The sequence below is a fragment of the Manis pentadactyla genome, chromosome 4 (assembly GCF_030020395.1).
Source record: "Manis pentadactyla isolate mManPen7 chromosome 4, mManPen7.hap1, whole genome shotgun sequence".
NCBI lineage: Eukaryota > Metazoa > Chordata > Mammalia > Pholidota > Manidae > Manis > Manis pentadactyla.
In genome coordinates this window covers 119,633,721-119,659,113 of record NC_080022.1, presented here as the reverse complement: position 1 = coordinate 119,659,113, position 25,393 = coordinate 119,633,721, and the positions used below count along the sequence as shown (strand labels likewise).

The 25,393-nt window shown below is 48.7% G+C and overlaps 2 protein-coding genes across 5 annotated transcripts in view; one reads left to right on the top strand and one right to left on the bottom strand.

Annotated features, from left to right (window-relative positions):
- DRC3 (dynein regulatory complex subunit 3) overlaps positions 1-11,731 on the bottom strand; it is a 30,544-nt gene extending 18,813 nt beyond the window's left edge. The window contains exons 1-4 of the mRNA XM_057500780.1: positions 10,689-11,731; positions 7,601-7,717; positions 5,592-5,758; positions 830-980 (exon numbers count right to left, since the gene is read on the bottom strand). Coding sequence (XP_057356763.1) covers positions 830-980; positions 5,592-5,758; positions 7,601-7,717; positions 10,689-10,848 — 595 coding nt within the window. The 5' untranslated portion in view covers positions 10,849-11,731. The remainder of the gene's footprint in view (positions 1-829; positions 981-5,591; positions 5,759-7,600; positions 7,718-10,688) is intronic.
- A 3,243-nt stretch (positions 11,732-14,974) lies between these two features.
- TOM1L2 (target of myb1 like 2 membrane trafficking protein) overlaps positions 14,975-25,393 on the top strand; it is a 150,924-nt gene continuing 140,505 nt past the window's right edge. For 2 of the 4 annotated variants that reach the window (XM_036894037.2, XM_036894034.2), the window contains exon 1: positions 14,975-15,140. In XM_036894037.2, the coding sequence (XP_036749932.2) occupies positions 15,089-15,140 (52 nt within the window). In that variant the 5' untranslated portion in view covers positions 14,975-15,088. Of the gene's footprint in view, positions 15,141-25,224; positions 25,332-25,393 lie in introns of all 4 variants that reach the window. The other 2 variants (XM_036894035.2, XM_036894036.2) reach the window with 2 other exon arrangements.

Below are 25,393 nucleotides of genomic sequence, written 5' to 3'. Positions count from 1 at the left end.
CAGCTCCCGGGGGGAGTGGGCAGGTCAAACATTCCTCGGTCTCCCCAGCACCCAACACACAGGATCATCAGTTCTGCCTCCAAAGGCCTCACATATTGGGGCAGGTTCCTTTTTCCAATGGGGAAAGCACCCACAAACCGATCACACTGAAAGAGTGAGAAGCAAGCAAGAGGGGACCAGTTCACAGCAAGGGAAGTGGGAGCGAGGCAGGCAGCAGGCAGACCAGGCAGTGAGCAGGGGAAATGCCCTCCTCTCTGAGGTGAGCCCTGCACAGGGCCTGGAAGCATGGGCTCTGCAGCCAGACTGCCTGGGCCCAACTCAGCACTGCCAGCACTGGCCAGGGGACCCTGGGTGAGCCACCTCGCTGTGTCTGCTTTCTGCAGGAAAGCTGAGGATGAGAGCAGGACGGCCTCCCAGGTGGTGAAGAAAACAGTAAGCAATAGGCCATGTGCTTGGCATGAAAGTGCACAAGAGTTAGCTGTCCATATTGCTCCTGGGGTCATAGGGCAGGGGTGAACCCTGGCTAATTGCTGACCCTCACTTGGTCCCCTCAACCTCATCCAGAAAACCAGATGGTATAGGATGGCAGTGAGGTGGCCAGGAGGTGACAGGTGGTAGGGTCCTGGCTGATGTGAGCACACACTGGACAGTTACCACGAAGGCTCTGCTGGAATTGCTGTGACAAGAGGCAGGTAAAGGAGTTAGGATGAGGGAGTTACCCTTTTGTCCCTCTTGGTGTGGACAGGGAGCACTACCTCAGTGTCCATCCCGTGAAACCTGGGGGGCATGGAGACTGACTCACAGGGCTGGGAAACCCAGAGGAAGACACTTGCCATGTGGTCATCGATGCGCCTGAAGTCCAGGTACACGAGGTCAGGAAGGTAGGCACAGGTGAACATCTTATAATCCTCTTCCTCGGCAATGGGGTTCCCAGAGAGGCTGAGTGTCCGCAGGGCCTTGAACTGCCGCAGGTAGATGATCTGGGGAGAAGACAGGAGAACGACCCGTTTTTCTAGCTACTGCACAGCTGAAAACACCCCTGGGAGCCTCTCTCCCTGGCACTCTGCTGGAGTTTGCAGCCTGGCTATGGCACCCTCAGCACCGGGTGGAACAGCAAGTGAGGAGGGGTTGGAGGTTCCAGGCTGAATGGCTTTGCTGAGGCCTTGGTCAAGCACAGGCTTTTCAAAGAATCAGCAGCCCTGGGTTCAAATGCTAGCTGTGGTACCAGAGGCCAGTTACCTAACAGCTGAGAGCTCAAGTTCCTCATCTGTAAAACGGTAAGGATGTTTTGTGTGTTATAGGTGTTGTAAGGACTAAATGGAATAAGCCGTGAAGAGCGTTTACAGAGTGCCTCACACCTACTCAGTGAATGGTGGTGGTGGTGGTGATCGTTAGGATTGGTCACTCAGAATAGGCATGCCTTTTTCTACTATAAAGCCCTATGAAAGGTCCAAATCTCTTAAATTAAATGGAACCTACTTTATAGTTAACTGCGGACTAACTGAACAACATGGAACATTCCACTAGCTGCTGTTTATTATTGTTATATTCTATTTTTAGTAAAATAGCAGAAAAGTAACAAGATAGCCAGTATTTCATGGGATAGCATTTTCTGAACACCTAGACACTGTACTAGGCAGACAACAGAAAAGAGACCTAGCCTGATTTTCTTAAGGGGTTTATTTCAGTCATTTGTTTGTGCATTCAACAGACATTATTAAGCACCAGCCATGCTTAGACATGTGCTAGGTCTTAGAGATTCAGTGGGAATAAAGTTTACATGATCCCTGCCCTTATAGCAAGAACTTACATTCTAGGGACAGGGAACAAGAATATTTTTAAATAAATAAAATCATGACAGTTTGGGTAAGCATTATAAGAATATAAAAGATAGGGCATGAGAGAAAATAATAGGGAGGACTTTTTCAGTTAGGGGACTCAGCAGTATCTGAGACTTGAGGGAGCCAGACACAGAAGAGCAGAGAGTGCATTCCCAAAAGCAAAACAGCACAAGCAAAGGCCCTGAGGCAGCAAGGAAGCTGGCAAGTACCAGAAACTAAGCAAGGCCAGGGTGGCTGCTGTGTGGTGGGAAGGGGCTGGGAGAAGCACTTGAGGTGAGATTGAAAACTAAGTCAAGCCGGATTCACATAAGACCTTACAGACTGTTATCAAGAGTTTGGATTTTGTTCTAAGGACCATGGAAGCCATTGGAGTTTTAAGTGTATATGGATGGGGAGACAGAATCTGATTTACTTAAGGAATCTCCCAATGAGACTCCACTTTTCACGTTTCAGATCTTCCAAGGGAGAAAGGTTTGATAACTAAGTATGTTGCGATGGTTAGAGGACAGGTCTTCTGGTGATTACTGGTAGGTCTGTAAACAGTTCCACTCCTATAAATGGCACTTTGGCAAGAGCCATCAAAATAAAAAGTGCACATGCTCTCAGACCCAGCAATTTCACATCTAGGAATTTATTTTAGAGATGGACTCATCCAGGTGCAGGCAAGCCTTAGTCAAACACATCCATTAGAGCCTTGGTAATGGCGGAAGGTTTGCACTCAGCACTCTAATTGATTCAAACAACCTCAATGTCCATCCACCATCACACCACATTTAAGGGATGGAATGGTTCACAGGGGGAGAACTGATCACCCTGGAGGAGAGGGAATGACAAAAGGCAGGCGCTTGGAGGGGAGCTGGACGATGCAACAATCACATGATGCCGGACAAACAAGATGTTTGGAAAGATACATGCAGCTTAGACACTGCTGTAGCCTCTGGGTACAGCTGAGTCATGACGAAGTCATGTTCTCCTGCCTCTGCCATATGCTAGGTATGTAAACTTGGACATGTCCATTAAAGTCTCCAGTGTCCAAGAATGGGTTCAAAGAGACCCATTTACATGTAGGCCCCAGGGGTATTGGATATGACTGGGCAGAAAAGGCTCCAAATATTCAGAAAGATTTTCAAACAGCAAGGTTTGGGGCTCTTTGGGGTGAAAATTCATGAATCACTTTCCAGGTACCTGCTAAGTGCCAGGCTCTATATTAGCCACTCAGCACTCTAATTGATTCAACACTTACAACACCCTAAGGGGTAGACGTATTGTTGTTATTCTCATTTTATAGATGGGCAAGAACTCTAAGTCACCAGCCCAAGGTCAGACAGTTGGTGGTTGATTAAATCTCCACTCCCAACCCAGTTTACACGGACCCTCCACGCTTCCCTCAGCCATCTTGTTGGCCAGTATTTGGTTGCTCCACCCCCACAAAGCAGAGATGCTCAGCCTACACCCTGAACAGGGCACTGGTTGGGTTTACATCCTCCCATCTGGGTACAGGGCAAACTTCTGAAATTACACGGCCTCCAGGGTTTGGCCCCTTGGGACAACCTTAAATCCAGGTAAGAAGTCAGTATTTGACCTGCTCCAGGCCATTCCTGTAAGCCACCTAGTCTGATATTGGCTGAGGGTGGGGTGGGCCCTGACAGGATTGAAGGGTCGTCGCAGGGGCAGGTTTCTGCTCTTGCTGTCCTTGTGCATGTGGCTGAGGGGGCCTGTGGCCTTGCCTGGTTGACCACAGCCAGAGAGAATCGGCCCAAGCAATGCTGAGGGTGGCAGAGCCAAGAGGTGGTGGGACCTGTGTCACTGAAGCCCTGGCGATAAGCCAGCCCCTCCTGGCCTCTCCAGTAATTGTGGTGCTAAGCGGGCGGGCTTGTGGCTCCCAAGGTTTACCTTTGGCCTCTACGCAGCTGTGATGGGCTCTCTGCCCCAGCTCTCTGAGGCCCAGCCAGAAGAGAGGGTGGGAGGGCGTCAGTCCTCCAGCTGTTGCTCAGCTGCTGAGGATGGGCTTGGGGAAAGGTGCGTCAGCCTCCAGCCCTTCAGGCATTCCCTTCCAGTGGCATCCTGGGCGCGGCTCAGGGCCAGAGGAATGGAGCCCCAGCACCTACAGCAGCAGTCTCAGAAGGTGGTCCTTCTTGCCCCCTGGCGCGCCCCAGCTTCCTGAGATCATCTTCCCAGCACACCAGCTGCACCCGAGTCTTTGAGTGAACAACTTTCAGCCCACTTGGGGTGAACTTAGTTCAGCTTAGCTTTTCTCCTTACCCATGAAAGCCCGCTGGTGGGCACAGTCTGCATCTCTGCCTTTCTTCCCCTGAGCCCCACACTCCCCTAACAAACACTTGCTGCAGGCAAAGCGCCTTTCTGATCACACCGTTCTTGCTCCTCCCACTCACGTGACCTGCTTGAATCCATCCTCACCTGCTGGGACTTCTGTCCAAATGCAGACCTGCCCTGGACACAACACAGTACAAAAGCCTCCACAGCTCCCCTCTGCTGCTCTGGCCAGCCAAGCTCTGGGCCACCTGCACCACACACCCTCGACCTCTTCCAATGACCTTGGGCTCCTTGAGGGTGCTGTGCATTCCCAGGCAGGTATCCCAAGTGCCCCTCCAGGCCTTTTCTCAAGCGATTTCCTCCTCCTGGGAATCCTTTTCCTTCTGCTGGTTGGCAAAGTTCCAATCATCTTTTAATGAGTCTGAATAAAAAATCACCTCTCCCCTTCTGACACCCTCAGGATCTTGGCTGCCACAGTCCGCCATCTGCTCCAGCCCTTCACTTAATGAAGTGTGGTATGCGCATCGCCTCACTTGATTCCCGGTGGGTGGGTTATGGCCTTTATCTCCATCTTACTGGTGAGGACACTGAAGTACAGCAGGCTTGGGCCTCAGGGTGTGCAGCTGGGATTGGACTCAGGTCATCTGACTGGCCTAAGTGGAAAAGGAATCTTGAAAGGGTATTGGACAGCTCCCGGGGTTGACTGGCAGGCTGCAGAAGCAGGTTCCAGCTGTGGTCCTACCCCAGGAGCAGTGTGATAATGTCACCTCTGACACATGGATGCTGCCACATCTCTAACCTCTGAGGTCTCAGACCCAGCTTGCTGCTGCAAACCCATGGTGGGGTTGTGCAGGGGTGAACCTGCCTTCCTTCAAGTGACCAATGACCCCTATCAACTCATACATATATACTCCTGGTACCCCAGGGAAGACCCTGGCTTCTTGTCACCTTGTGTCGATTATGTGGGTGTGTGCTGGGCACCCCCAAAGGGACTGTATCTTGTTGTTCTCTGCACCCACTGAGCACAGGCATTAGCAAAGCACCTAGGGCCCAGGAGTTCCCCCAGGACCCAACTGCACACCCCGAGGCTCAAGCCTGCTGTACCTAAGTGTCCTCACCTGTAAGATGGAGATAATGGCCATAACCCACCCACCGGGAATCAAGTGCGGCGATGCGCATACCACACTTCATTGAGTGACCGGTTGGAGCTCATTCTGAGTGAGTGTGGGGCTTAGGAGAACAAAGGCAGGGACATGAACTGGCTCCCACAGATGGGCTTTCATGGGTGAAGCATGGTATGTAAACATATCAAATCCCTGTGGAATAATCTGGATTTCTAACTTTTCTAGGAAAAGGGGGAGATCTGGAATGCTAAACCTGCCTCTCCCTTGCCACACCTAGCTATTCTCTGGCTCTGCCCCCAGCCACCAGATGGCAGGAGTGCTGTCCCCCCACTCTTGCTCCCCCACTGCTCACGTTCATCATGTTGCCGATCTGGTTGTTGCCCAGCGACAGCACCTGCAGCTTGACAAGGGCATCCAGAGAGTCGATCTTGGCAATCCGGTTGCTGGACAAGCTCAGGTCCTCCAGATTCGCCAGTGTGTCCAGCCCCTCGATGGTCTCGATGTTGTTGAAGGATAGGTCTAAGTGGACAAGGGCTGTGAGGGCCAGGGACTGCGGGAGTTGGGGGTGGACTGTCCTGAAACAAACCTATCAGGGCTACTTATGCTTTGTGAGGCAGCGCTGAGCTGTGGGGCCAGGAACTGACAGCCCATGGCCTTCCAGAAGCCTTGCGTACATTCCTTCCTAAGGCCTAACCTTCACTGCCTCTCCAGGTCTGTATTCATCTTCCTGGGTGGGAATGTGGGCAAACACTCACATCTATGCTGTGTCACTGTTCTTAGATGGAAATGCTGACTGGAAGGGCTGGCTTAGTGCATCTCAGGGTTGGGGAGGTAGTTTGGTGGGTCCCCTTCCCTGACACCTACGAGCACTTTAGTAATAATACCGCCTGTCTGCTTAGTATTTACCAGTGTATCAAGTGCTAGTGTGTACATCCTCTGATAACAGCCCTGGGTGGCAGTTTGGAATTTCTCTCCCCATTTGGTCAATCAGGAAACTTCAGGCCTCATGACTAATCACCGTCGTGCCACAGTTCATCCAGGGCTCCTCCCTGGGTGTGTGGCAGGCCAGGTTCTTCTAGCTCCATCACAGCTGTCTCAGGCAACCAGAACTGCCACCCAACCTCTGCTGAGATGCTGGGATCTGCTCTAACCCCAGTTGTACATCTTTGGGAATAAAACTGCTTTTTCCTCACCACATGTTTTCAGGATTGTTTGGGGCTGGGGCCTGTAACCCTGTCCTTGGCCCAGATGACCAAACTGGGAGTTTTTAGTGAGCTTGGAAATACAATCTTGATTTCTGCGCGTTGTCACATTTAAAAGGTGATTTGGGAAGCCAGTTTATCCACAGCTGAATTCAGCCTCCTCAGTTTATCAGGATGTTTACCTGTTGACAGCTGAGATTAATAATAATGTATTGTCCTTTTCTCCATGCCAGTCCTCACAGCATAGATATCATCACCCATGTTCTATGGATGAGGAAACCAAAATTCAAAGGGGCCTGGTGGCAACATGACCAAGATCACACAGCACATAGAGAAACCAAGGTTTAGAGGACTGAAATTATTTGTGCAAGATCCATTAGCACACTGGCAGAGCTAGATCTGAACTAGGGTCTGCTGGATGGCAAGCCGGCCCACTCCCTTTCCCACTGCGCAGCCTAGCCACGCCCCATTGGACCTAGTGCAGTGCTGGTCAATGTTTAACAATGGGGGTGGGGGGTGGGAAGCCCTGATTTGTAGCACTTGCCTATTTCTGTGGTGTAAGTACTCCTACCAAGACCAATTTCAAGCTACCTAAATGCAAAACTGAGATGCTGGTCATCATCTCTCAAGAGCCAGTACTATGGCTCCAGGACAGCCTAGGTCCTGGGACAGATAACTGACTGAGTAGGCCACCAGCAGGGCCTGGGCATGTGGTGTGGGCCTGGGCATGTGTTGTGGGCCTGGGCATGCAGGTGAGGGGCTTCTGACTCTGAGGGGAATAGCCTGACCTCTTCAGAACCTTCCCCTTCTGCTCTCTCACCCCCATGGTGGGGAACACTGGGCTTTGTGGGAGCATCTCATGGGGACTCATAACAACTGTCTGAGACACAGCTGGGCCTGCTAGCTCTTGCTCCCTTTGACCCCCTCCCAGACTGGGAGGTTTGGCAGAATATTGTCCTGGTGTGTCCAAGCACATCTTTGCTGGCTTTGCCCAGTGCAGGCCCAGGCTTTGAAAAAGAATGGCTGTCTTGCTCCCAGCAGGTGGAGCTTCTGTGGCACTGGGCTAATGCTGGGCCAGTAGTGGAATAAAGCCCAGGAGGCAATAACCATGGCAGGGCCACCTTTGATGAGGCGCACACGCTCAGGAAGAGGGCCTTACCCAGCCAGACGAGGTGTGTGAGGTTCTCCAGGCCCTCAATCCTCTCAATGATGTTATTGTCCAGCTGTAGCTTCCTCAAGTTCTCAAACTGCCAAAGGTTGTCTATGCGGAGGATGTCTGAAATTATCAGAGGGAATGCCTTGGCTGCTTCCAGCCTCGGGCTCGGGCTAGGGACTAGTGCAAGTTGGATCGAGATGACCAACACTAACCACACAGAAGGCCTTGACCCCACTGCCTTGCCTTGCAGTGTGTGGGTGCCCCAGAACTCAGGGCCAGGCACCGAGGAGCTCCCAGTTGCTACTGGTGGGCAGCGGGCAGGACTGCTGCCCAGGGCCACAGTAGGACCTCACAGGCCCTTGTGGGGGCAGAGCAGGGTGTGGTGTAGAGCAGGCTGGACCTCCCAGGGTACAAGACTCCCTCACACTCCCTCTACCACCAGGATGGAGGCTGCCCCGGGAGGCCGGAACACTTTGGGTATAGGACACAGTCAGGGGCCTTCCTTCTTCCATCCAGTGTGACAAATAGAATCAAGGCTGCAATGTGGATGCCCTTCCTTGTGCACTGCTGTTGGGAGGGTCAATCAACTGGTTCAGACATTTTGGAGGGCAATTTGACTGTTTACTGAAATATTTAATGCCTGTCTTTTGACCCTGCAATTTCTCTACCTGGAATCTACCTGCAAAGACATATTTGTGTATGTGCCTGAATAAATACCTACATGCACATGAAGGCAGAAAGGTGGGGGAACCCCGATCGTCCATACAGTAGAGGAGCAGGTTCCTGACATCACTGAAGCACCTGACCCTGAGGTTCCTGAAGATTACTTTCCAGTCCTACAACACCTCCTTCCCTTTGCTCCTTATGCCAGGCAGAGTTTGGTTTCTGTCACTGGTAGCCAGAACAGTTCTGAATAACACTGAAGAAGTGTAAATAAGTATGTACTGTGTATGTAAAATTCCAGAGGTCTAAACTTGTCCCCCAGTTTTTACTGGAAGCCACAAATAAGTCTGTTGTTTATATGTCCCTTTTCCTGTATTTGCTTTTGTAATGATATCCACAAATTATAAAATTAGAATATGCTCATTAAAATAACTGAAATAATGTAAAAGTGAAAGAGGTGAAAAAAAGTGCCCTTAATAATCACACCTTCAGGGCAGCAGTTTCCATGTTCATTCACAGAGGCAGGATTTACTTGTGAGGCTGTGAGGTCCTGGGGGAGGCAGGGTGTCCCCCTGAGCTGTCCTCCTCAGTGGGAATGGGTGGCCAGTGTTTCCCGGACCCAGGGCCCTGCCTCTCTTGGGTTCTGAGAGTCAGGTCCCCACCTCTCTGTGGCCTGATTTCCCAGAATAATACCAGCCACCATCCCCAGCTGTGCTTCCAGGGCAGGTCCCACGCTACCCCAGGACCTCAGCCCCCTCCCATCCTAGTCTAGATTTTTCAGGCGCACTCTGTGGCCCTGGCCTTAGAAGGGCAGCCCTTGGCTGTGGCTGACTCCCTGCAGCTGCCATGCCCTGGGTGGCTCCTGCCTTGCACCCCTGCATGCTGGCTTCTTCCTAGGCATTAGCAGTTCATGCGGAAAAGCCAGAACAACACAAAAAAACCAGGATATATTTGACAGTTAGCTCTAAATGGGTTAGTAGCATGACAGGACTGCCCACAGAGCATCTTCAACATCAACACGGCATCTGCCTCACCTGCCACCAGCTTGGCTCCAGCCTGCTGTCATCACTCCCTCCCTGGCCCACAGTAGCAGCTGGCTCACTGGACTTCCTGCTCCAGCCCCTGGCACCCACAGTCTATCCCCTGCAGCCAGTGGATCTCGTAAAAACTTAAGTCCCATCCTGTCCCTCCTATCTCACAACCCTCCCAGGACTGCCATCTCACTTACTATAAAAGCCAAACACCTTCTCTTTGGCCCTGAGGCTGGTGCCAGCTGACCTCATGACCTCTCTGAACTGTCCCCACACAGGTCCATTTGCTTCAAGGCCTTTGCACGGCTGTTCCCTCTGCCTTGAACACTTTTCCTACATCTCCACATGGCTCCTTCCCTCAATTCCTCTTAGTTTTTCCCCTCAATCACCTCCTTGGCAAGGCCTCTGACCACCTGATAAAACCTGCTCCCCACCCACAACTCCACTTTTCTCCTCTCTCTGCTTTATTTTCCTCTATAGCACATAATACCTTTAGTACATCCCGTTATTTTCCTTCTTTGTTTGTCCCCCTCACTTATGTGTCAGCTCCACAGGGACTGAATGTTGTCTTTTTTTTCACATTTGAACCCCTAGTGCCTTGAGCAGCACCTGGCATATACTGGGCATTTGATAAGTACTGGCTGAATGAACATTAGGGTGGGGGCAAAAGGAAGGCTGAAGGCCCCTCCAGTGACCGCCAGTCTGCAATCCCTTTAACCCTCTCACTGCTGAGGGCCCAGAGTAATTCTTTGCTATTGACTGGGTGACCCAGCAAGCCAGCATAGAGCCCCGGGCCACAGCAGGAATATGAATCAGCCCAGCTGACTCTGCTGTTTCCTGCCTGCACAGTTTGGCCTCCCAGCCAGTGCTTGAGGCAGGGACCATGATGGCCCCATTTCACACATTGGGACGCTGAGCTGGTCTCTAGTTGCTGCTTCCCAGAGACTGACAGGTGCCTCCCTGCCTTCTGGCTCTGTGACCTCTGGTTCCCAGCCCCACTGTTGAAGCTGCTCCCCAAATTCATAGAATCTTCCCCACCACAGCTTTTTCCTGGCTGCGTGGGACTATCCAACCAGGAGGTTCTGCCTGCCAGGAACCCTGCTCTGAGGAATCTGGTGGAAACAGTGTGGTCTTTAGGGTTCACATAGATTAATAAGAGGGGGAGAATTTTATCTTTTTTCTTTTCTTATTCAGAATCAGGAGTGTTGCAGATATTCAGCTGCTAATGACCCTCAGGATTAAGCTTTAAACCCTCTAGGTGATCCTGTGCCTTCTAGCCCATGCAGGCCCTAATGCTGAGGTGGGTTCCAGACCACGGACTGTGCATGGAATTCTGGGGTCAAGAAAGCAGAGGCAGAGGGCTGCCTGGTGCCCCCACCGCAGCCCCAGATACGCACTCTCGAAGTCCAGCTGCAGGGACAGGACATCCTTGAAGAGGATGCCTTCTTGCTTGGCCAGCTGCCCAGCCTCCTGCCGTGGGCCCTGCTCCCCAACAGCCAGCTTGAGCATGTTGTTGTCCATCACTCTGGGCTTCATTGAGTTGTACAGTCGGTTCATCTTTCCTGAAAAACACGGTTGTCTCCCATAATCCGCTTCTCCCTTTGAGGACAGAGACCAGCTGGGGTCCTTTCAAGGTGTTGTGGCAGCCACAGACATTCTGAAGGCTGTCCCATCCCACCCCGTGACCAACTGTACCTAGGGGTTAGTCCTTCTGCACCAAAGCTTCCTGGGCTTCCTGGGAAGCTCCTGGGCTTCCCTGACACCCATCTGCTCCCATCCTGCTTGGCCCCCACAGGGGTGCACCCCTTGGTCCCACAACCATGGCTGGGATCCTATCTAGCCCAGGGGACTGGTCTCTTTAATCCTCTGGAGCTCAGCATCCCTCTAGCCTTGGCCACCTCAGGCCTCTAGCTTCCTATCCCCACCCTTGTTTGGGTTTCTTAGCACCAACCACTGACCATGATTCTTGACAGCTGCACCAGGCATACAACCTGCAGTTTCCCTTCGCTGAGATTATCTCCTCCAGGAAGTCATGACTTTCCTCTTCCCATCACACCTGAAGCAGCAGGTGTGTGGACACTGCTGAATACCATCCCAAGCTGGTCTTTCATGTTCTACTCCTGAGAAATGTGAGCTTGGGCCACAGGGCGAAAGTGCCCAGCTGAGCTGCCTGCTTGAGCTGGGGAACTGGGAGCCATGTGCTGGCAAGGAACATGGTTAAGCAGATAGCAAGGTGGGGATGAGGCAGATGGATAGAAAGAACAGAGACAGGAACCTGGGTGATCCAGGAAAGAGGACAAAAAGCAAAAGGATGGACAGACTGACACAGAGGCTGCCTTCTCCTTGCTGGTTTTCTGGTCCCTAATTCCAGGCCTTGTGAGAGTTCCTGAGTTTTTGCATTAAATACTCTTTTACTTGAACTAGCTCTAGTAGGTTTCTGTTGCTGATGGTCCAAAGGGATTTGGCTGGGATACTGCAGTCAAAGGGGCATCTATGGAGGTGGTCAATCACAGGCTGACCCTGGACTCCTGTGCCTGGCTGAATAGAAACACAGCCCTGGGAAGCCTGCTGCCCCAATCTCACTCTCATTATTACCAAACCTCTTAATGAGAACATCCAGAAGGGCTGGATCCTGCAGGAAGTTACACTCTAGCTTCTGCTTCCAGAATCCTCTGGAACCCAATGCTCCTCCCTTCTACTTTCCACTCCTGATTCTCACCTCCCTGCTGGCTTTCCCCTTCTACCTCTGCCTCCCCAGAACCCTGGCCTCCCTGCTTTCCTGGCCCCTGATGCTGGGCAGCCTCTGTGCTTTGGGCTGCTGGAGAGACTTCTAGTGTTGGGCTGATGGTATCCACTGCAAACTGGGGTGGGCCTGGCAATTGTGCCACACCTGGTCTTAGAGACTGCCACTTCCTGGCTGCCCTCTTTCCCTCCTCACCTGCCATCCACTTGAATGGAGCTTCCTCAAATTCTCATGTTCTATTTCTGGACTGCACACGATCAAATGTCCCAGTCCCTTTAACTCTCTGTCCATTCTTCTGCCCCCAAAGGAGGCTCAGCCTTCCCTGTCCCCTGCCCCCATATCCCTTCTCCATCTGTGCCTTTCATCTTCCCATTCTCTCCAATCTGTCTGCATTGGTTCCATCTCCGTAAGGTGATTGACTTCAGTTCCCAAAGATATTTCCAGTCCTCTGCCTCTCTCCATTTCCCCACAATTTTGAAACAAATTTTCTAAGATTTCCCATAATATGATGCCAACTTGCCTTTGGGTACATTTTAATGTGCTGTATTTGGCAGGTGTTACCTGCAAAGGGTTTGTCCTTTTTCAAAGAAAGGTGCTGTACTATGGGAAATGATTCTTAATTCTGGTTTCAAAATTTTGACCTCATTACTCCTTCTTTATCAAGACCTGGCACCTGTGACAGATCGGGCTTGCTTCCAGCCAAGCCCAACAATGACTACTCGATGTAGAATAGCTGTTATGCACACTGTTTGCTAAGCACGAGGGCAGGCTTTGGATCTTGACTGTGCATCCTTTGGCAACTAACTTCACCTGTCTAAGCTTTTTATTTCCCATCTATAAAAGATGGATAATTCCTCCCTCTTATATTTAAGATCATCTTTTTAATCCACACATGTGTAATGAATATCTACTATGTGCTATGAATAAAACAGGTCTCCTCATCTCTGTTTTAGACATGAATCAGTTAATCATACAATTACAAGCCTTGACAAGTTTGTAGGTAGGGAGAACTATGACAGCATACATTAGGGGCACCTGGCCTGGCCAGGGGAGACAGACTGAGATCCAAAGGATGAGCAGCAAAGAAGGAAGAAGGAACTGCATGGTGAAGGTTCTGAGGTAGGAGAGAACAAGACATGCTCCATTTTGGCTGAAGTGAGTCAAAGTTGGAAAGACCTAAAGGAGTCTTATTACTATTCTAAGATCCCTGAGAAGCTCCTGGGCTTAATAAGGGTAGTGACATGATCATATTTTAAGAGGCTCATGGTGACTGTAGTACTGAGGAGGGCATGAGTTGTGAGGCAAGAGGTGACCAGGGTGGTGGTAAGATGTGGATTTGAAAGAGCTCTAGGAACTTAATTTATAAGTAACACTAAACATCCAGTTTTAAGATAAGAAAATGGAAGCTCATTAGAAAGGTTAAGTAACATGCCCAAGTTTAAACATCTGGTATGTGGCAGAGGCAGGAGAACATGACCCCATTTTCTCAGTTATGACTCAGTTGGATCCAAGGCACTGTGGACTATCATTGCCACAACTCACAATGTTTCTCACAGCTCCTGAACACTCCTTCCCTAAGGGGATTGTTTTTAATAATCTACCACCCAACCTGGGTCCCTGTTGACTTGCCTGACACTAGTGTTGGTGAAGACCAGAGGTGGGAAAGTAGCAGAGAGTTTTGCACCACTGTCAATGTAGTAGCCTCCTCAACAGAGAAACAGATCCAGAATTGTCCCGTGAAACAAGAACTTGGGATCAATTGGATCTAAAAAAAAAAAGAGCCCCATTGGCCATGAATTAATATGAGATACTCACCCACTTCTGGAGTGCTTACTGCGCACTACCTGCACATTCATTGTCTAATTATATGCCTGCTCAGGAAGGCAATAGAAAAGGGAGTCCTAATGCCTTACTTCCCACATAGAGAAACTGAGGCGCTAGAGGGAAAGGAAGTTGTCTAAAGTCATACAATGAGTTACTGACAAGAGACAGACATGGAACTTGGGTACCTATATTTCAAGCCAAAACACTTTATACAGCGCCAAGATCACAAATAAAAATAAAGAAGAGAAACAATTTTATGACAATTAAGAGGTCGGATGTGAGGGGTCAGTTCTTGGAGTTATCAGTGGATCGGGTACCTTGTGATGAAAGGGATCATCAGGCCAGGGGGCCAGAGGATAGAACCTCTTACAAATCTCTTCAGGCAGACTCCCTGAAGAAATGTTTCCTTAGCACTCCTTTCTCATACAAAACCTGAGCGCCTAAGACTAGTGTTTGGACTGTCTCAGCGCGGCTGTAACGTGTCTGGTAGAAGACTGTGTGCTCATTTTATAAAGGAGGAGGGTTGTGCGGACTCCTCAGAGTAAAAGGTCAGAGGTAAGCGTTAGGGTAGAGCTCGGGTTCTCACCTTGTCAAGCGCCTGCTACTCTGTTGGGTCTCAGCAGAAGCGTCACCCGGTTGCTAGGGAACCAAGAGCCGCCACTCCGTTGCTAAAGGGAAGTCAGTGGGTAGACATCCGGGGTGAAAGTTGACGATCACGTGATCACATTTCTAGGGCGGGGAAATACCCCTCGTACCAACCAGCCATGGGGAAAACAAATGTTTCTCCAATCAGCACTTTCTGTGGGCGGGGATCCTGCTCTCCCCGCCTCTAGCCTCTCACTGACTCATTTCTTGTGCAATAATAGTAAGGATTCGCTAGATCGACCATTATATAGGTGAATCAAAATACACAGGCTTTCGTTCCGAGGCGGTCAGGGGAGGTGCCGCTACGCCTGACCGAGATTCCTGTTCGCTTGCTGCTTCGCCCAATCAGATGCCGCGGAGTAGGTGGGGCTTCGCTTAGGGCGGTGTAGGGACCAATCATAGGAGGGCTGTGCAGGCGTTGCCAATAGAGACGCGGCAGGGAGCGGGATCAGGGGGCCGGGCGTGTAGCGTTCCTGAGGGTGGGGCAGGGGCAAATGTCAGTCAGGTCGGGAGCTCGTCGGCGGAACAGAAGAGACCGGGTCTGCTCACAGGGCATCACGACCACTGTAGTGTTGTCGGCCCAAGATGGAGTTCCTCCTGGGGAACCCGTTCAGCACCCCAGTGGGACAGTGCCTGGGTAAGGCCTCTCGAAGGGCGGGAGTCTGGGTGGGCGACGCGGCGGTTGACGGGAGTGGTGGGGACCGCGGGCCTTTGCTGGCCACCGGTGCCACCTCACGGGCGGGCCTGGCATCCTTTTCTTCGGGCCTCTGCCCACGGCCGGGCCGGGCCTGCTCACGGCGCCGGTGCCAGCCTGCCAGGCGGCGCTCCAAGGCCCAACTTGGACTGGGAGATGCTCCACGCTTCCCTATACATCAGGGCCGAACCCTTCCTGGCTCCTAGAGGTGGTGCCGGCTGCTGGTCGACTCACCCTCCCGCCTAATGGGAGATGCCACTGCGTGTGTCCTGATCCAGCCCGACAGTCTTGCTGCCATGCTGTCAGCACCCAGTTCTCCCAGACTCTTCTCCCTCCATCCTTGTCCCTCCTTTTCAATACCAGCAGCCTCATACTGGGCGCTCTCCCAGGGGATGCTCCCTGCTCTAAGACTTACTAATTAGAGCTGCAGCTCAGCTAGGCTGTAAGAGTGGACGGGATGGGGGTAGGGGGGTTCCTAGGGGTGATAATATTGGCAGGGGATGGCACGCCTGCACTGTCTCTGGGTAAGAAGGCAGGCTGTGTTATTTGATGATAAGAGCCCTGGACTGGGAATCAGGAAGCCTGGGCTCCATCCAGTAGGGGCTTTGCCTGTGACTCTCCCTATGACCTTGTGCAAGTCACTGCCCTTTCTGGTTTGGTGTTTTCCCTGTCTATCAAATGAGGTGTTTGGAGCTGAGATGTGGTAAGTCCTTCAAGTTCTAAAGTTTTGGTATTCCTTGTAATAAATAGTCTCTGCACATTGACTGTTGCTTCCCTTCTATATTAAATTTGCCAAAGCAAATGTTTTGGTGGCAGTGTAAAAAAGGGTACTTGGCGGTACCTATTAATCCTATAGGGGGACTCTGGGCCCCTGAAAAGAGCACCAGAGATGGCTAATATCCTGGGTAAGGAATGCCAGAGTGGCCACTATGTGGGATTTCCTTACTGAAAAAGCTACATGCCCCTTCACCCAAGGCAGGAGCTATGCCAAGTGATCAGTAGATAATGTTGATTAGTTTCTTTTAAAACTGGGCTCCTCCTGGTTGGTGGAAGAACTGGTAAAACGTCTTTTATGAGCAGGGACCTTTGGTGTCCTTATGGGCTTGGCTGATTTAGGCAGTAGTGATTTGTTTATTTCCAGATTTACTTGTGAATTTCGACTCACTTTTCAGTCTTTAGTGGGGTCTATGAATTATTGAGGCCTCTCCTGTTGGCTAAGTGGCATTTGGGAGCCTTTTCTTCGTGGTGTAAGGTCTTTAAGGGATGATAGACACTGGGCCCTGGAATAGTTTTTCTTCCCGCCTTTACAGACTCATGTCTCAGTCAGATCCCCACCCCCCTTTCCTCCTCACTTCCTTTCCTCAGGTGCTCTTTCATGCAGCCATATTCCCCGAACTCATTTCTCAGTTGGTTGTTAAATTCTAACCAGTTATTGGAGGGAGCCAGTAAGCTTGTGGGGGAGAGGGAGGATCTATCTCTTTTATAACAGAAAGTTCTACACTTTTGAAATGCCAAGGTAGTTGATGAGGGGTAGAAATTAAGGAGGTTAGACATACACAAATATAAGAGGTTAGGAATATGTAGTGAGTGAAGGAGTATGATGCTTCTGTCAAGAAGACCTGAGTTGAATTTCCCTTGTCCATTGGTCGGCTGTGTGAACCCAGACAATTGCATAACCTTTCTGAACCTTAGTTTGCTGAGAGTGGGAGAGAGAGAATGATTGATTTGTACTTACAGAGTATTGTGATTTGAGTACGATGAAGGATGTAAAACACAGCGTAGTGCCCTGGACATCCTAACGGCACAATAAATTGTCGCTGCCACTGTTAATAACAGGATATTGAAGTTATGGTTGAACTTTCTATCTAGAGAGGTATGTGGGATGACTGGCCCATCTGAGACCTGTGAAGGAAAAGGTCCTTCCAGGCCCCAGCATCCACCAGTCCTTATAAAAGACCCTTGAACATAAGTAGGTTGAAACCTTCTCGTTGCCAGTTACTCAACAGGGAAGGTCTAGGTAATTTCACAGTTCGGTTCAGATAAATTACTAGAGGACAGAACGATGTTCCAGTGTGTACACTGTACTGTGTGGCAGAGTGTAAAAGTGGTTTTTATGACATTTGGTATTGTTGGTGTTCTTTTAAAAGTGGGGGTTGATGGGAGGGAGGGGGATGCAGAAATAAAAGCAACAACAGAGCTAATGATTAAAAGCAGCAGCTGTAGCTTACACTGAGTAATCCTACAGCCATTATTTGCTCCTTACAGCTGCTCTGTGAAGTAAGTTTTATTGTTCTTCCCACTTAAAGGAGAGGAAACTGAGGCTCAGAGGAGTGAAGTGACTGCTCAGCTGGTAGGAGGGAGAGCTGGGATTTCATAGCTGTCCCAGTCCTCAAGGGATTTATGGTAGCAGGCGAGCACAGAGACGCATGGAGCAAAGATGAGAGCTCCTTGAGAAGTGGGATTGGCGGGGCCATTAGGAGCTGAAAGAATTCAGAAGAGCTGGGGTGATGGGGCTGGCTTTTCTGAGTCTAAGGGTTGTTCATGAGGATGGGTGGGAATCCCACAGGCAGAGAAGAGGGTTCTCTGTGCCTGGGGACAGGTAAGTGGGACAAGGAGGGGGCATGGGCACATTCACAATCACCAGTCTGAGTGGAACAGAGGTGGCTGCGGGGAACAGTGGCAAGTAGGGGTTGGGCCTGGGATGAAGCCCTGTTCTGGGTGGGTGACATCAAAGACCACATTCTTTAGCTGACCTCAGCTCTTAGCCTCTCTGGACCTCGTCCCTCCCACTCATAAAATAATACCTCTTAACATCTGCTTGGGGCTTATACTTAAACAATGCCATTGGACCAATTCAGTAGGCATTTTGAGTGCCTGGTGGGTGCCAGGCTCTGGGATGCAGATATTAAAAAGCTGCTCTTCGGGTACCTTCAGCAGAGGTAACACTCATACCGAAGGTGTCCTGCATCTACAAAGCCTTAGCCTCATAGCATGAGACGTTGGGAGAGTAGTTACAGCTGTTCTATACCTGAGCCTCATACAGATATTCTAACCTGCTGCTGTTTGGTTGAACACGTAGCTGACCCGTCTCAAGCTTGCAGCTAAACCCACACCTGGACATAGTTACCTTCGCGTTTCTTGCATCCATCCTGCTTGTCACTCTGGAAGGGAGTACCTGAGGAGAGTGTTTGGTTCGGAGAACAAGCAGCACTGGGAGGGGCTGAGAGGTGTGGAGGAGGAGAAAGTGCTGAGGTTCAGTTCTTGGCTTTCTCTTTAGGAACAAGCTTCTCAAAATGCTGCTGTCTTGACCTAGCCCCCCACGGCCACCAGGAGTCCGGTGTCTCATACCGGGAGTCGCCGGGGCGGTTCTGCGGTGCTCTGCAAGCGTCGACATGTTCCCTTGTGTCAACTAGGGAACACTTTCAGGTCATCCTTTTCCTAGTGTAAAGTTTGGATTCGTTTGGATGAAAAAATTAGCGAGTAGCTGGCTAACTGGGGGTGGGGGAGGTGTAGGGAGGACTGGTAAACTTTTCACAGTTCTGCTGCAATAAACGTGCGAGAAGCAGATACTCTGGCGCAATTTGTGCTCATAGGTTGGGTGGTGTTGGGCACTGCATCCTGGTGCCCTGTGGATGCCAGGAGTTGACTCTGGCCTGGCTGTTTGTACTGAGAGTAATTAGTCATCTCTCAGATTGCTATGGTAGTTCATAGTTATCCAAGCCCTTTTGCTGCAGTCGTTGTAGTTAGTCTTCACTACTCTGTGAGATACACAGGGAGAGAACTGAAAGAAACTTGTAATCATTAAGCACTTACTGTATGCACACTCTATACCTTAATCCTCACAACATTTAATCACCTGACTGTTCCAGTCCTTGTGTTGCTTATAAGGAAGTTGAGGCCCTGAGAGGTTAAGAGACTTGTGCAACGTCAATGCCAGAGTTAAGCCTAGAATCCACTCGTGGTCCAGTTCTCATACCTTGCTGCCATGTTGCTTCTTATGGTACACATCCCATGAGTCAGCATCGTCAGAGTCACCTGGAGGGCCTGTGAACACACTGCTGACCCCATTCTCAGAGTTTCTGATTCTGTGAGTGTAAGCTGGGCCCAGCATTCTGCATTTCTAACAGGTTCCCAAGCCATGCTGCTGCTCAGGGACCACACTTTGGGAACTGTTGTTCTAGCCAATTTAATATCTTCCTTCTTTCTTCAAACATTAGATGTGGGTTTTCTTATGGACAGACATAAGTGTGACTAGAATTCATTCAGTGGCTCCGTATTGCCTCTCTGTATATATCAAGCTAAGTCAGGGTGTTCAGTCTAGTAAGGGAGCTAAGACGGGTACCTAAGTCAGGCAAGATAGAAAGTGGTAGCACAAGATTGGACAGATAAATGAAGTAAAGGAATGGAGGATGGAATAATAATAGCTAAAATTTTTGCTTTTTCGAAAGTTCAGTATTGTACTACTATGTGTCAGAGACTAAAGTAGGCAGTTTATATATCCCGTAGTCCCTCAGTCCACACTGTAGTATTTGAGTAAGATACTGTTATATTCTCCATTTTGCAGACAGGGACCTTAAGGCAAAGAGAAGGTCACACAACTAGAAGTAAGGAGCTAGAGTTGGAAGCCAGCATTCTGGCCCCAGAGCTGCTGCTCTGTTATGCTGCCTCAGCAAGGGAGCGGGTGACACGGAGGAGCACCACAGGGAAGAAGAAGGACCAGGGGAGACTCAGGAGCTTGTGGCTGCCAAGCAGGACTCTGATGAATGCGCAGGGCTTGATCCCTGTAGAAATGGAAAAGGAGGCTTAGAGGGCTCTCTCCACAGAGACAGCAAGTGGCCTGGATGTTAAGGGGGAAGTAGGGTAGTAAGATTGGTTCTGTTTGCCTAGCAAGGGGGTGTGTTGGAAGGTGAGACTGGAATGGTAGGATAAGGTCTGACTGGAGGGCTTCAAATGTGGACCAAGTTTGAACTCTTTCATTGGTGGCACTGGGGAGCTCTGAAAGATTTCTAGGGAGGGAAGTGGCATGGATGTCATTACAGAGACAGGGAGATTCCTCTTGGCAATCACCAAAAGGTCGTTCTTCTCTCTTACCATCAAAGCCCCCATCTGGGCAGAATGGGGGCCCTATAAGGACATCAGCAGGAGTCAGTGCCAGTTTCTGCAAGGCCCAGGACAGGGTCCTTCCTGCTGAGACCCCATCAGAGCCGAGGATCTTTGAGGCAGGCCAGTAGAGCATGGGAAGAAGCATGGCGTTTTGAGGGCTCACCTCCTTAACTGCCGTGACAATTTATAGAACACCAGACATCAATAGTCACATGGTAAGGGGCAGCTACTGAAGGGTCCCACTGCCTAGAGTGGGCTATTTGTGATGGTACAAACTTTCATAGAATTGTGCTCTTCAAGAAACTACATAGAACCCTGTAGAAAATTTTGGAAAATATACAAAGGTGCAATGGAGGGAAAAAAAAACCTCTTAACATGCTTTCTTAGAAACTCATTGAGATTCTTCTCATTTCATATGGTAAGTGGAAGACTTGTGCATTTTACTCCCACTTTTCCCTGCCTTTGAGATGCAGTGTTGTACAAGCATCTTAGCATATTTCTATATCACCTACCTGCAGGGGTCTTATGGGGAGGAGCATAAGGTGAGGAAGGGGGTGTAAATACAGTGCCCAGAGGAGCGTCAGTTGGGGGTCGTCACTCTTGCGCTAGCAGATAGACACTCAGCATTTTAGGCTAACCTCCTAGCCTGAAAAGATATGTAACGTTCAGGCTTTTTGCTGATGCAGCTTGCTGTGGCTAGAGGAGGGGCCTGTTAACCAGTCTAGACGTGGTGCCTATTTCAGCACTCACACCAGTCCTCTTCACCTAAAAGAATCTCTTTGATCTTCTGCATCCAGTCATCAAGCCTGCTGTCTACCAACACTCCCTTACTTCTCCAGGCAGCCTTCCTAGACCACTGAGTCTCTCTCTGAACTCACATGGCTCATCCTTGCCTATAAAATAGAATGTTAGAATAGAATGTTACTTAGCCTCTAGGTTTTTGTGAAGATTAAATGAAAGAATTGTGTGAAGTCCCTAGCCCAGTGTCTTATACCCACTTAATATACTCAAACCTGTTGGTTCATTTCCTCCTGTCCGGTGCTGATTCCGTTGTTATTTATCTTGTGTCTTATCATGTGTTTGCTGCCTTATCATCTGAAGAAGACTGGAGACTCCTTAGGCAGGATGTGTTTTTATTTCCTAGTGACCTTCACAGCACGTAGTATACTGTGCACAGTTATTCACTCCAAAGGTTCCTTACTATCAATCTTATTTTTTAGCATCTTTCAAAGCTAAAAACATTAGCTATCATTTACTGATCTTTCAGCATTTGCCAGGTACCCTGTAAATGCTTTACACACGTTATCTCATTTAAAATGTTTTTTTTCCTCTGAGAACTCCTTTAAGTCAGTGGTTTTATTTCCATTTTGCAGAGGAAGAAATGGAGGCTTAGCAGAGTTTAAAAGTCTGCCCGAGGTTCAGTGGCTCATGCAGGCTGAGCTTTGTTCCCCATCAGAGTGTCCCGCTCCAGAACTTTTGTTCATATTGGCTTTTAGACAGCAAGCATGGTCTGTTTTTAGTTAGACAAGAAAGAGCCTCACCTGGTTCCACATGGGAACTCCATGAAGAGAGCTCAGTCCCACTGAGGGATTCTAGAGCAAAGTGGATGCCCTCTGTTCTCCGCCAACATTTGGCACTTTTTGTTTTGGACTGGGGCCAGTCCTATCTCTGTGTGTGACTACCTTTGTGAGAGTCCATAAACTGCTCTAATACTCACTTTCCTAATCTGTAAACAGGTAAGGGGTGTGTGTGTGTGTATGTGTGTGATAGGAGTACTTGCTCTGTCACATCACACAGGGTGGTTACAAGGATCGCTGAGATACTGTATATAAAAGCAAAAGAGTTATTTTGGTATTTTGGTTCTTCCCAGGCATCATTTAAACTAGATGTTCATGAAGGCACCTTCTTTTATATGTATTTATTCATTTACTTTAAAAAAATGGTGGTATAAAAAAATTGTGGTACAATATACATAACACAAAATTAACCATTGTGACCATTTTTAAGTCTGGTGGCATTAAGCACATTAACATCATCGTGCTGCCATCCCCACCATCCACCTCCAGAACTTTTCACCTTGCCTCCCTGAGACTCTGTCCCCATTCAATAACGCCCATTCCCCTTCCTTCAACCCTTGGCGACCACCATTCTGCTTTCTGTCTCTATCAGTTACACTAGTCTAGGTATCATATAAGTGAAGTCATATGATATTTGTCCTTTTTTGTCGGGCTTGTTTTACTTGGCATAACATCTTTAAGACTCATTCACGTTGGAGCATGTGTCAGAATCGCCTTCCTTTTTAAGGCTGAGTGATACTCCATCAGGTGTGTATGCATATTTGATTTATCCATTCATCCATCTTTGGACACTTGGGTTGCTTCCACCTTTGGTTGTTGTGAATAGCGCTGCTGTGAACACGGATGTACAAATATCTATTTGTGTCCCTGCATTCAATACACCCAGAGGTGGAATTACTGAATCATAAGGTAATTCCATTTTTATATTTTGAGGAAGAACTGCCATACTATTTTCCATGGTGGCTGTACTGTTTTACATGGGGTCCCAATTTCTCCACATCCTTGCCAACACTTGTTACTTATTTATTTATTTTTATAGTAGCCATTCTAATGGGTGCAAGTGGTATCATTGTGGTTTTGATTTGCATTTCCCTAATTGTTAGTGATATTGAGTATCTTCCCATTTTGTATCTTTGGAGAAATGTCTGTTCAAGTCCTTTGCCCATTTTTAATCAGGTTGGCTTTTTTGTTGTTGTTGAGTGGTAGGAGTTATTTTTGTATTTTGGATATTAGTCTCTTATTTGATATCTGCTTTGCAAATATTTCCTCCCATTCTGTGGGTTGCCTTTTTACTCTATTGATTGGGTCCTTTTATGCATAAAAGTTTTTAATTTTGATGAAGTCCACTTTGTCTGTTTTATCTGTTGTTGCCTGTGTGGTTAGTGTTATGCCTTATTTTTCAGTTGAGTCTCACACGTGCCTTGAAGACAAGAATGCTGCTGCTGACAGTACCAGTCAGCATGACTCCTCACCAGGTACCTTATAGGCATCATTTCTTTTAATTCTACGAGAGCCTTGTGAGGCAGGTACTAGCATTTATATTTTATAGGGTAGGAAACTGAGACTGAGAAGTTAAGTGCCTTCCTCAAGGTCTGTGGATAATAAGAGGCAGAGCAGGGACTTGAGCCCTGGCCTTGGACTCCAGAGCCAGAGCTCTTACCCACTAAACTGAAGAATTCAGTAATTACTTGTGGAATTTGTGGAATATCTGAATGAACTTGATGACTGAAAATCTGGTAATAGTTGTCTGAAATTCAGGTGTGCCTTAGTATTATAAATTATTCATACAGTTTCAGTCCTCCTAGTGTAATTGAGTGTGCAAGTCTTCCCAGCAAGTGTTCTGAGAGTTTGGTTGAAGGATGTGCCTTCTCATAACTCATGGAGGCTCTTCTTGGTCATGGAAGACCTGTATATTTTGTTTTTTCTTTTGATTTGCTTTGAAACTACAGTGTTTGAAGGAGAAAGAGAGGGGATTTAAATAGATCCTAAATTGTCTAACTGACCAACTTGCTTTTAAGACATTACCAGCTGCTATTTTAATCATTAATGAAGCACAAGTCTTGTAGTCTGGGAGGCATGTCAAAAATTCTATTTCAGGTTTTGGTTTAAAATTGAGTGTAATGGAGAGAGACTGATTCCCTTATCTCAGAGAGTTGGGCCACAAGTCTTTGAGAGCTGGGGACAAGGACAGGGCCCTTTAATATTCACTTTTTTGTTGCTCCTCAAAGGAAAAATCACACAGGGTTCTGGCATGTCCTTAGTAAAAATAGGAAATGAGGCCTGAGAAATTATGTGACTTAGTGTTGGAGAGTGGAATTTGCTAGTGGCTTTCAGAGAGAGTCCCTCATGTTAACTCTGGGAATTTTTAAACCAGCAATTCAGAGAACCGCTGAATACTGGCTGAAAGGGCCTTAGCAGCATTTGGTCCAACCCCCTCATTTTTATTTTACAGGTGAGGAAACTGAGGTGCAGAGTGCGTGGTTCTGTTCTGTTTGTACACTTATGACATGCTTATGATACCAAATGTGTGGGGTTTTTTTTCTGACACCTACCAATTCTGACACCAACTGGCTATCCTACTTTTCAATTCAGTTCTCGCCTAACTACCTGGACTTATTGCAGACCCCATAGGTTAAGGACTCAGTCCCATAAGACTGCCCCCACTTCAGACACCAGTCACAAGTCCCAGATTGCCACCTCTATTTCTGACTAACTGGGTATAAATTGGGGGTTCCCATACCCCCTCCTCAGGTTCAATAATTTGCTAGAACAGCTCACAAAACGCAGGAAAATAGTTTACTTACATTTATTGGTTTATTCTAAAGGATACAACTCAGGAACAGCCAAATGGAAGAGTTGCATGGGGCAGGGTATGGGGTGGGGGGATGCAGGGCTTCCATGCCCAGTCTGGGTGTGCCACCCTCCAAGCACCTCAGTATGTTCACTAACTGGAAGTTCTCTGAGCCCCATGACACAGGCATGACTGATTAAATCATTGGCCATTGGTGATTAAGCTCAATCTCCAGCTCCTCTTCCTGGGAGTTGGAGGTGGAGGTGAGACTGAACATCGCTAACCCTGTAACTGCCTGGTCTTCCTCCTAGTATCCAGCCCCCACCACCAAGCTCTCTAGGGGCACCAGCACCAGTCAGAGCTTACAAAAGACACTCTTAACACTGGAGTTTGCAAGGGTTTTAGGACCTGTGTGCCAGGAACTAGGGATAAAGATCAAATGTATATTTCTTGTTGCATCACAGTGGGTGACTTGGCAAGGTCACACAGGGAGTCAATGGTAAACTGGGGGAAGAACCTGCTTTTATGACTCCTAAATGTATTTTTACTTCCTCAGGGCCCTTGAAAGTCATTGGGTATTTGTACGTGGACAGGGAGGCTAAGGAAAGTAGTGCTGAGTCCTCCATTTAATGAAAAGGCAGTTCGTGACTCAGACTCTTGAAGGTAAATACTTTTTATTTATTTTATTTTTTATATTTTGGTATCATTAACCTACAATTACATGA